A 12383-nucleotide genomic window follows, 5' to 3' on the forward strand; every position below is an offset into this window, starting at 1 on the left:
GGAAAGAATTGTAGGGGTAGGGGACAGGAAAATGCCCGGAGGTGGGAGATGGAGGGTCTTCTTCGAACAGGTGCCAGAGTTAGTGGATCGAAAAGTCTCAGGAGAGAGAGTAAGTAGGGGCCAGGTTATAAAGGCCTTTAAAAGCCAATCCGGGGACCTGATGTTTGATCCTGCTGAAGGTGATTGAATGGGCGTGCCCATTGTGTGCGGGCATGAGGGGTGGGGGCGTGCCCTCAGGGCGGGGGTCGGGGTGTGTGTGTGAGGGGTTGGGGGCTGGCTCGCAGCAGCCACTGGCCCGGCGTCAGGGGGTTCCGAGACTAACGCTTGGCCTGGGTCCTGTGGCCTGGATGCCCTGCGTGCGGACCCTCCTCTATCTCCTGGCCGCCCTGGGCGCCTGTGGCGCGGTCGCCTTCCTTGGCTACTGCGTTTACTTCGACCAGAAGCGGAGGGACGACCCCGAGTTGAAGCGGCGGTTGCGGGACAGTGAGTGCGTCTCTCCCGCTGGGGCCGGGATGGGGAGGGGTGGCTTGGCTGGAGGGCGGGCCCGGCTCAGGGCCCTCGAGACCCGTTTTTTTGGTTTTGTTTTGCTTTGTTTGATTTCCAGGTTTCCCCTCCCAAGTCAAGGCCAGGTCTCCACTTTGTTATGTCCTGTCCCCCCTCAAAGAGGGAAAGGAAACGGAGAGTGGGGTCAGAAAGGGAAGCTACCTGCCCGCCCCCATCAGCTACCTTGGTCGTGGTGGTCCAGCCAAGAGGGTGCTGGCCCCGCATCCTCGTGCAGTGCCAGCCTGGCCCCAAAGGAACACACTCCATGTGCAGACGCCACCCTGAATTCCCGCAGTAGTCCTAGGGAGAGGGGCTGCTGCTGCGCAAGCCGACGAACTAAGTTCAATCATTGGATTCACAGAAAGAAGAGCAGAGCAGCAAAAAAAGGCTAAGGAACAGGGTGTGCAGGTGAAGTGTTTTAAATACACTGGTGTAACTTTATAGTGAGTACTTTTTCCATTTAAATATGCTGGTTTGGACCACTGCTTGCCAGGGTGTTATTTTTAGAGTGAGTACACTTTTGCTACCGACAAAATTGGAGTAAGAGAGAAATTAATAGAGTATGCACCGGAAAAAACGGGTGTTTAATTTGAGCGATAGACGACGCTGCTTAGACGCCACCCCATTAGCTACTGCAGGAGTTCTTAACCTTTTTTTGTGTGTCCTAGATGCCTGGGGCAGGAAACCAATTATATTGAAAGTTATCAAAATGTTGGGAAAAAAAGGCCACAGACTCCAGGTTATGAACCCCTAATCCTCAGTTTAGGAGGGGGATGCTACAGGAAAAATGAAAAAACAGGATCATCTCATAGAATGTGCTAATGTGAGTGGAACTAACAAAGTGCTGAAAGAATTGAAAATAGAAGCAGCTTGGGTTGATTCAGATTGGAGGAAAAGCTGGCACTTTAGCTAGATCCTGCAGAATTTTGCTAAGTATAGCAAGGGGTAGAGCATTTTAGGTGTAGGGTGTGGCATGAGCAGAGATGCAAGGGAGCAGGTCTGCTATATATAAAGTTGAAACAAGAGGTACAGCCCAGATTGTGGAGGTCTTTACTTGTAGGGCAGAGTTTGAATGGGATTTGGAAGGTATGAGGGAACTCTGAGAGAAATGGGAAAGTCAAGAGAAGTTTAATAGTCAGCAGTAAAGATGGCTTTGGTTTTAGACATTAAGTATGAAGTCATGACCTATAAATATCTAATAGTTGTTAAAATATAGAATCATAGATTTAAAGGAAGGGACCTTAGGTCATCATTTTACAGATGACGAAACTGAGGCCCATAGAGATAAAGTGACTTGCCCAAGGTTACATAGGTAATAAGTATAGAGGCAGGAATATGAAACCAGATTCTGTGACTCCAGAGCTAGTATTTTTCCTCATTGCACCATCATTGACATTTATACGACACTTTCAAGTTTGTGAAGTCCTTTACACATATAATCTCACCGGAGTACAGAGAGAAAAGAGAAGGGGGTCAACGAACATATCCTAGGGACAGGTAATGTAGACAAGAAGTCAGAGAGGTAGGAGCAAAACTAGGACAGTGTACTGTACTGTCATGGAATCTAAAGGATGAGAAAATTCAGATAGAAAAAGGTATCAGAAGCATGGAATGCTAGGGAAGTCAAGAATGATGCCTGAGAAAAGGCCACTGAATTTGGTATCAAGAGATTACATGCTCAGCAGAGTAGAATCTAGATGGCAGGAGATTAAGGGGGACAGACCATCATGAGGAAGCTAATTACAAGTTGATGACAAAAGAGCTGCAAAAAGCTTATCTTTCATCCCTCTCCTCCAGTACAAGCTACACACATTGAGAATATATAGGAGGGGTTTTATTAGGGCTGATCTCATAAAGTAAGGTGCAGTATGGTAGGGGGTTTGGAATGATTCAAGGAGGTAATTATTCTGGCCACCATACCTTCATGCTTTTCACTCTTTGAGAGTCAAGGCAATCCAGATTAAATACAAGGAGGGGTGATAGTGTTGGAATTATTACCAGAAAGGAAAGAAAAAGGAAGTGATAAGGGAAGTGGGAAGAGCCTAAAACTTCAAAATTGTTTTCAAGGCTAGCCACAGTAAGAGATGACTTTGCATGGCATAGTTAGGCATGTCCTTAAGTAAAATTGAAATGTGAGGTAACCTTTCCTTCTCTTCTGCTATCATTTACCCTTTCCTCTTATCTGGCTGACACTTTTCCCAAAGAGAGCGGGCTGTGACGGCATCTTAGAGGTTATCTATATTATATTGCTCTTCTCACTTTACAGCAGAGGAAAATGAGGTCCAGATGAGGCCCATGCAGAGATGACATAGATTGGTAGGAGAGCAGGGCTTGAACTCAGCTCTGCTGACTTCAAGTCCGGTGCTCTTTTCACTACAAGTCTGCCTCTCTTGGCCACATTCAAAATTAGTTTCCCAGGGAAAACCTCAACCACCACGGGATCGTAGATAGTTCTAGAACTGGGACTTCACAGACCATCCAGCCCATCCCATTCAGAAATGAAGCCGCAGTACTGGAATGGCAGGTAATGAGGCTGATATTTTTTGGCTAAACCTAGGCACGTCAACCTGATTTGCAGACTGAAGCCCACATGTGCTGCCTTGGTGTCTTCTTCCTACAGCCAAGTCATCACTCTCCTAAGAGTCACAGCCAGGCCATATCATACTAGCAGCATCTCTGACTTGCCAATCCCCACTTCCGATTGGCATACCTATACCTATCTGAAGGGGAGCTGCGACCATCCATTCCCTCTCTCCTCCCTATGTGTCCCAAGGGAATAAAGAAAGAATGCTTGTGTTACCTAAGTTTTCGTTGTTTTAGTGCTATTCATTTTAATGTGATCTGAGCTGTAGTCAAACCTAGTAAGTTGGGCAAAAGATGGTGAAACTAGAACTATCCTGTTTCTACTAAACTTTAATGTATCACACATTTTTATTAGTTGCAATTGAATATTTGTTTGAAGGTGATTTTAACATTAGCATAAAACTATATTGTGACTTTTTAGGTTTAGAAATTGATATAAATTTTTTTTTTTGGGTAGGCAATGGGGTTAAGTGACTTGCCAGGGTCACACAGCTAGCAAGTGTCAAGTGTCTGAGGCCGCATTTGAACTCAGGTCCTCCTGACTCCAGGGCTGGTGCTCTATCCGCTTCGCCACCTAGCTGCCCCTATAAAATTGTTTTTTAAAAGAAATTAAATATTTTTATCAGTCATTACATGGATTTGACTTATTACCTTAAAATAGCTTGTTAAATATTTTGTAAAACTTTTAGACTGGAGAGTCTCTGAAGAATGAAAAATTGCAAGAGTTCTTTCTTCAAGAGATGCAAATGGGAGAACTTTGGTTATCCAGAGGTAAGATTATAATCATTCTTTTGTAAGCAACTACTTTTGAAAGTAGGTATTCAATATTTTTTAATCAGTTGAAGGAATAAATACTGTTAATATTTTACAGTTAGATGAGTTTGGTATATAATTTCAGTCTTGTGACTTTACTGAAGTTAAACTAATGTTATCATTCTGTTCAACCAAATTCTGTAACAGTGAGTGTCAACAGTTTATATGGCCAAATTGGAGTTGGTAGGAGAAAAGGTTAATTATAAGTAATAACTCATTTATCTAGATTGTTAAGGAATAAGGGTTGTCACAGGGATCTAAAGAGAAAACATGCAAAAAGCTTTGGAAATCCTTAAACTACATAAATATGATCATTTGTTGTTAAAAGAAAAAAGCATATAGAACACAGATACAGTTATTGCAGTGTGCTCTAATTGTGATTTTCTCAAATCTTGTTTGTCTTTAGACTAAGAGGACCCAGATGGCTTTTCAGAAATTTTTTGTCTCCTCCTCTTTCCGGTGTTTATACTGCACCGGCTGACTCTTCTTACTGTTGCCAGGATGTCTTATTTCTAAGTTTCCTCATCCCTTTCTATTTTGTTACTTCTAATCTGTTATGTTTTAGGAATCATAACCATCTGTTAGAATCATGCCTTCAGTAAGATTTAAAAGTATTGGTGTTAGGGCCTGAAGGTGCTCTCCTATAAGTAAAGTACCCACGCCTAGTTGCAGAGCCTTCCTGACACATATTTTGGCTGCTGGGAGGCCTCTTTTGTTTCTATCCTGTGTTTTGCAAGTTCGTTCTAGACAAATGAAGATTCCATATAAAGTGATTTCTAGATAAAAATGAGGCATTACTTACCATATAGTATCAAATACAGATATACCTGATTTAAAAAAATGCACTGGAGATTTCTGTGTAATCCTGTGGAAGGATCTGTGATCTCTACATCTCTTTTCTTCTGAATATTTTAGTCTTCAACTTGCATCTAAAAAAGAACATGACTTTGACAGTTCACTGAATCAAAAGCTGAAGTCCAAGAACCTGGGAAGCTAATTACATATATCTCTATAATTCTGACTTTAAAGTTAAAAATATAAAGATTTGGGGCTTTAAGATAGTACAGCCCTTAAAAATGATTACAAGTTAATATTTATGTTGAGATATTTTAGTTAATTATTCCGGTTTGTTGTCATTTTCAGTCCTGTCCAACTCTTTCTGACCCCATTTGGGGTTTTCTTGACAAAGATACCAGAATGGCTTGCTATTTCCTTTTCCAACTCATTTTGCCGAGGCAAACAGGGTTAAGTAACTTGCTCAGGGTCACACAGCGAGTAAGTGTCTGAGGTTAGATTTGAGCTCAGGAAGATGAGTCTTTCTGACTCCAGGCCCAGCAGTCTATCAACTGTGCCATCGAACTACCTGATTGTTCTGGTAAGATCATAGATTTAGAGCTGAAGGGACCCCAGGTCCACTAGTCCCACCTTCCTCATTTTATAGATGAGTAAACTGTGGCCCAGAGAGATTACATTAATTGCCTTGTTCATGAAGCTACTAAGCAGCAGAGCTGGGATCTGAACTCATATCCTCTGTCCCTAAAATTAGTAGTCTTTCAATTTTACCATGTTAATGGATTTTATGTTGAGTAACTTTAAAAATTGAGTAACTGAATGCTGTTAGAAGAAAAAAATGATTGACCATGAACTGACATAGTTTGGTATACAGGATTTGAGTAATTTAAAAAAATCTTTCAAATCATGATTTTCCCATCTATTCCAAAATATGTTGGTTTGGGAATCCTGATTATGGTGAGGGGAAAATGCTGAATTGCAAATCAAAGGAAAAATACATAAAAATTACAGGAAGTGTGGTAATTGAGGAAAAAGTGGTAGACTTGGAATCAAAGACCCAGGTCTGAACCTTGCCTGTAATTATTACTAGCTATGTGATCATAAGCAGTCCCTCAAGTTTCAGAGTCAAAGTTTCCTTATCTGCAAAATAGTGCTAACAATGCCTATAATGCCCAAACCTCAGTGTTATCTAGAGATAAAAACTTGCAGAGTTTCATATTTTACTTCTATTTGCTTTTATAGTTTAAGTGTTAACATTTAAAATAATATCGGTCAAACTAAGAGAGGGTTGGGTCACAGACCGTAGAAAACAACTTTATAATTTTGGGCATAGGTATCTCAAATATAACTCCATATTTCTTGGTTTTTAAAGTTTTAAAAAACACCAGGCTGAGAAATCCTTCCCTAGGGCCCTTCTGGTCATTTAGCAAAGTGATTTGTAAACTGTAAAGAGGTCCTTAAATGGGAGTTGTCATAATTTACTTAAGATGTAGGCGAGGATTAGAAGTAGCTAAAATGGACCTAACTTTTTTTTCTTTGTTAAATGTTTAAGGCTACTAAATGCTGTGATATTTCTTCCAGTTTTGTGTAACTTTTGTAATATCCTTCCTCTTTACTCATTTTAAAATTAATTTCCTTTCTCTGTCACCTACAATTAAAATTCTGCTGAAGAAACTTAAAAAGGCAAATAAAACAAAATCCTTAAGATTATGAAAAATGTCTAAGCTGTAGTCCTTTTAATTATGACTGACTGGATGGGACCACCAGTTTGACCAACTAAAATGAAATGACACAAAATAAAGGGTTTGACCGAATTATCTTTGTTAAATGAATTGACCAAATTGAACAGCAGTTTTTGCTTTTAGTAGTAAAGTTTCTCTTTCATCTTCTTTTGAAACACCACATTCAAATATCTGGGCATAATAAATCATACATTAGGACACAATGCTATTCAGGTCCTTATTTGTAAGAAAAAATCATTACAATTTCACCTAAAGACCTAAAAAGCATTTTAATGGAACTACCAAAAACAAAGGAATGAAAATTTCTCAGTTGGGAAACCGTAAACCAAAGCAGACCCCAAAAATTTGAACTTACAGAATTAGGAAGGAAAAAAGTTCTAGTCAATTTTGTTGTTTCAAAGGAAGCTAGTTTTTTTTTTTTTAAACAAAAATCTTGGTATTTTTCATGTATTCATTCCATACTATTTCTTTCCTTACAATGGTTTTTTTTTTTTTTTGCAAAATTAAAACAAACCAATAATAAAGACATAATTCCTGCATAAAAGTCCAAGGAAATGTGTTATATTTTGAGACTTTACATACTGTTTGTATGGAGTAAGGGTCAATAAAACCAATATACTGATTAACTATGCATTACAATGCTTGCTGAGAGGGGAATGATGGTGGAGTAGGAAAATGGCTGACCCAGGAATTTTGGATAACCTGGGCCTGTTACTAGCTTCCTTGGACAAGTTAATTTACCTTATGTAAAGGTAAATTTGTCCTGTTCCAAGTCACTTTCTAACTTCTTAGTTCTATGATTATGTTCCATTATTTGAATACTTATTTTTCAATTCTAGCTATGTTTAGTTACAAATGATAATCATTCAATCAATCAATGAACAACATTTATTAAAGGCCGGTAGTTCATCAGGCATCGTGCTAGGGGCTGGGTATACAAAGACAAAAATGCCAACAGTTCCTGCCCTCAAGGAGCTTACATTCAATAAGGAGAGATGGCATACACATAAAAATACACACAAAATAAATACAAGGTAATATTTTTGGAGGCACAACTGGAGTGAACAGGACCTTAAGTTCATCACATAAACAGTGGTTATTGATGTGTTTTGAAGAAAGCTAGGGATTTTCATCAGAGGCAGAGTTGGGGAAGAAGTGCACAGGGAACAGGACGTGCAAAGGTACAGAAACAGGAGATAAGAGTGTGGCCAATGTGGTTAGATTGAAGAGCGTATGAAGGGGAGAAATGTATAAGGCTGGAAAGGCAGATTGAAGCCAAGTGGTAAAGAATTCTAAATGCCAGACAGATGAGGCACTGGGGAACTGGAATTCACTGAGCATGAGAGTAACATGGTTAGACTTGTGATTTAGGAATATCTCTTTGGCAGCTGTGTGGAAGATGAATTGGAGAAGGGAGATTTGAGGTAGGGCAATCAACTAGGATACTGCAATAGTCTAGGTAAGAGATGATAGGGTCCTGAACTTGAGTGGGGCCCATGCGAGTAGGAAACCTGGGATGGATGGGACAGATGCGGAGGCAGAATTGACAAGTGTCGGCATCTAAGTGGATACACAGGGTAAGGAAGAGTGAAAGAGGCAAGGGTGACTGAGGTAGTGAGTGTGAATGAATTGGAAGGATGGTAATAATGCTTTCTACAGAAACAGGCAGGTTTGGAAATGTATAGGATGGGGGTGCAGGTGATAAGTTATATTTTGGACATATTGGTTATATGGAGCTCAGGAGATAACAGGACTGGATATGGGAGCTGATGAGGTCACCGAGAATGGCCAGGACAGCTGGGAGGGCAGGATGTGGATGGTGATCCAATAAATGAGACTAACCAGACAGGAGAAGGAGAAACCCAGAGGAAGTGATCGACACTGTCAGAGTCTGCAGAAAGACTGAGGATGTCTGAGAAAATCTTCTCAGATCTTGCAATTAAGAAATCATTGGTTAGCTTTGGACAGAGCAGTCATTAGCTACAGTGTAAGCTCTTTGATAACAGAGATTTTCATTTTTTTTATCTTCAGTGTCCAACACAGTGCCTGTCACATAGCAGGTACTTAATAAATGCTTAGTAATTGAGTTTAGTGATGGCAGAAGTCAGATTGCAAGAGACTGAGAAAGTCAATGAGAGGAAATAAAACATTAAGTATAGATATTTTTTTCTAGGATTTTGGTTATGAAGAGGAGATAGTCTGAAGGGACTGTAGGGGTAAATGAGGGTTTTTTAAAGATGAGAGGGACCTATTTGTAGGCAGCAGGGAAAAGGAGCCAGTGGATAGAGAAGACATATTAAGTGCTTATGTGCTAGGTGCTGGGCATACAAACACAAAAAAAATTCTTGCCCTCAAGGAATTTATATTCTTGCAGGGGAGACAACTACACATGCAAAATACAGATAACATTGGAGTAGGGGCACTGGCAGTGTGTGTGTGTCTGTCTGTGTGTATGTGTACGAGGAGAGGCTTCATGTAAAAGAGTGCTTGAGTTCTGAATGAAGGGATTCTAAAAAGGAGAGGTAAAGAAGGAATGTATTGCAGGCATGAGGTGGGTAGGCAGTGCAAAGTCATGGAGATGAAAGAAGTAGCAGCAAGAAGGGCAGTCAGGTTGACTACAGAGTGCAGGAATGAGAATAATGTACAGTAAGTTTAGAAAGGTAAGGTAGGGCCAGGTTGTGAAGCTCTTTAAATGCCAAACAAGAGTTTGGAGGCAATAATAGGGAATGAATGCAGTTTACTGAGTAGAAGACTGACAAGCCAGACCTTTGCTTTAGCAAAATCACTTTAGTAGCTGTGTGGAAGATGGAATGAGGAAAGACTTGAGGCAGAAAGACCCCTTTCGAAGGCTACTGTGGTAGGCCACTCAAGAGACAATGGGAGCTTCAACTAGGTGGATGGTTATGTGATTATAGAAAGAAGGGGTCATATCTAAGAGTTATTGTGGAGGCAGAAATGACAAAATTTAGTGGGGTGAAGGAGAAGGGGAAGAAAAGCATTAAGGGAACAAGAGATGTAGGCCTTTCTGAGGACTACCTCTTCATCAGAGACTGACAAGAGTAAAAGAGCAGAGAATGCAGGAGGTTGAGAGGTTTTGAGATTCAGAGTAAGGGAGAAGAGGGAACTAAAGACTGATAGCCTCTATTTTTTCAGGAGAAAGAGTAGGAGTCTTGAGAAGAGATGAAAAACTTTGCAGCATCCACTGTGGAATGCAGGATAGTGAATCAGTTAAAGAGTAAAAGGATAGTCATGCTACACTTAAGGCCCAGTTGAAATTAAACATTTCCAGGGCACTCAGTCAGCACAGTGTGTGACTTCATGTATTCATTAGTATTTGAGTAGGAGCAGAAGGTCAATATTGGGGAGAGAGGAAAACGAATTTCAGCAAGAGTAGGGGTAAAGACCTCAGAGGATATTAAAAGCCCCACTGAGGGCAAAAAATAGGTTTAGGAGTGAGGGAATAGGGAGAGGTTCAACCAGAGGAGGTTATGGTTAAATCATGGAATATAAGAATTCTTTATAGTGGAATACTAGGGTAAGATCAAGAGTGTGACTAAGGTGGACTGAAGGAGTAGGTAGGTGACAGAAGTTGAGGAGACTGAAGACCTGGCAGGTCAGGATGTTTTAGGGGATAATCAGCATGAATGTTAATCTCATTCTTTAATGATCCAATTTTCAATTCTAACTATATTTAACTACAAATGATCATCTCAAGAATCCTGTGCTAAAGAAGGGCATTGTGGTATAGAGTCAGGTGACCTGGGTTTAAAACACTGTCTCTGATACATATGGTTACTACCTGTGAGCAAAATACTAACAAGGTACATGCAACTGTGCAAGTTGGTTTCATCTACAAAATGAGATGACTGTATAAGGGAGTAGCAGAAAGTCCATAATATTATTATGAGTACCTCACTGAGAGATAAAATCAAAATATTTTTTTCCTTCAATTTTTTGAACTTAATGCACAAATTAACACAGGGTACTAGTTGGACAGTATTTGATAAACGAATCCTACATGTTTCTTACAACCAATAGACCAGTTGCATTTCATCTGAGACATACCAAGCATATGTATACTGCTAAAAGAAACCTTACATTATCTCATATCCTGTGTATATTCCAAAAGTCTTAAATAAAAACTGCCAGAATTGTAAAATAGATTACCAAATCCTCCTATTTTTATTAAATAAACTCAAATACAACACTGTAGAGCTAAATTTTCAAAGCCAAAGGCTGTTAACACTCCCAAACTGTACCTATTACAGCCTAAGCTTCACCAGCCTTCCTTTTCCACTTTGAGATTCCAAGTCTCCAAGTAGGCTTTGCTGTGCAAATTCTCATCTAATACTTTGCCTATATGATACTATGTATGATGGAAGTCTTGTCTGACTCTACTGCATTTGAAACTGAAGGTTCCCATCTTTAATGACAGGTTTTTTCAAGCTGCACTCTAATTAAAGTGTTTAGTGTTGGCATTTTGTGGTAAAGGGACTTGATATTCTAAAAAAAAAAAAAATTTGGGAATTTCATTCAAAACCACCATGCCTTTGTTTCAGGTGAACCCAGAATGGGAGTTGAACATCTCAGCAATGCCATTTTAGTATGTGGGCAGCCACAGAAACTTCTGCAGGTTTTCAAACAAACGCTGCCCCCTATGGTATTTGATATGCTGATGCGCAAACTACCCCTGGTGTGCCAGGTATGTGTAGATTTCATTCTTTTGGTGAAATAAAGATGGGAAAAAGAAATTTTATATTCATGTGTATGTGTATATTCACGTTCAAGGACTCTGAAACGCACCTTTTCTAAAATTACTCTACTGTCCTAGAGTAATTAATGAATAATTTTGTTGAGATGTGGTATAAGTTTGTCACACTTTTAAGATATCCTTTGTCAAATTTTAGAATTTTTTTTGCACTTCAGGATTTTATTAACAGCTGTGTCTGATAAGGCTGGATAATGAAATGACATGGTCAGCTTCTAAAGGAGGCTTTTTAAAAAAGTATATGAAAATTTATTGTGGAGATTTCCCCTTTCCTCTCAAGTTACATCATGTATTTTTTTTCCTTCCATCAATGACAGAAACACAAGTTAGTATTGTTAAGTTTAGACCTAAAAGTCTTTAAAGTCTAACTACAACTTCATATTTGTAGTGAATGGAATTTACCCCAATAAGATAATTGTTGGCTACAGTTGTCTTTTATTTGCCACCAGATTAAAAATGTTTACCAAAATCTGTCCTCTTTTATGCCTGTGAGTCAACTATGACTTGTCAAGATGCTTGTTTCATTTTTACATTTATTTAGCCAATATTCTATTTTAGCTTTGGTTTACTTTATTTCATTTGGGCATTTTTAGTGAGAAAATCTGGATAACCCAAATTTAAGTGACGATAAATGAATTACATATTGATGGTCTGACCTAAACATGCAGGTTTCATTCTCATATTTTGTGTAAAGACCATGGGCTCCACTCAAGAGCATGGCTGTGAATTAACACACTTCTTAGTGCTAGTCACAGATGGCATTTTTCCTAGAGGCATAGGAAAAAATGGCAGAGGAAGGCAGGACGGGGGAGGGAGGGAGAGAGGGAGAGGAGAATGAAGGAGAGGAAAGGAAAGACTATGCACTGAAATAATCAGAAAATAACTCTTGTGTATTTACCGCAATTTGAGGCAGAAATGAATGAACAGGAATGCCTTGAGGATGATCCTGAGTGAAAAATATTTCAGCAATGTAACCAGATAAGACTCCAGTCTGGATATTATGGTAATTCTTAGTATAAACAGCTGCTTGTTGATAAAAATATGAACTTAAATGTTGCCACTTACTTTACTTTTGGTAATAAAAATAATTTTTATGTTATACATGATTGAACACATACTTTGCTTTAAAATTAACAGTCACA

The 12383-nt window shown here is 39.4% G+C and overlaps 1 protein-coding gene across 1 annotated transcript; it reads left to right on the forward strand.

Moving 5' to 3' along the window:
* The first annotated feature begins 347 nt into the window (after positions 1-347).
* On the forward strand, positions 348-12291 carry TOMM20L (translocase of outer mitochondrial membrane 20 like). Its single transcript, XM_027842898.1, has 5 exons — positions 348-483; positions 905-951; positions 3816-3897; positions 11033-11175; positions 12118-12291. The coding sequence occupies exons 1-5, from the start codon at positions 348-350 to the stop codon at positions 12193-12195; spliced, it is 486 nt and encodes a 161-aa protein (XP_027698699.1). The 3' UTR covers positions 12196-12291.
* Positions 12292-12383: the final 92 nt, after the last annotated feature.

The sequence above is a fragment of the Vombatus ursinus genome, unplaced genomic scaffold, assembly GCF_900497805.2.
Source record: "Vombatus ursinus unplaced genomic scaffold, bare-nosed wombat genome assembly UNPS02014893.1, whole genome shotgun sequence".
In the NCBI taxonomy this organism is placed as follows: domain Eukaryota; kingdom Metazoa; phylum Chordata; class Mammalia; order Diprotodontia; family Vombatidae; genus Vombatus; species Vombatus ursinus.

Excerpts from the sequence above, each read along its gene's own strand:
- TOMM20L (XM_027842898.1), top strand. The coding sequence starts at position 348 with ATGCCCTGCGTGCGGACCCTCCTCTATCTCCTGGCCGCCCTGGGCGCC. Across the intron at positions 484-904 it reads GAAGCGGCGGTTGCGGGACA|AAAGAAGAGCAGAGCAGCAA; the intron begins GTGAGTGCGTCT and ends TTGGATTCACAG. Across the intron at positions 952-3,815 it reads CTAAGGAACAGGGTGTGCAG|ACTGGAGAGTCTCTGAAGAA; the intron begins GTGAAGTGTTTT and ends TAAAACTTTTAG.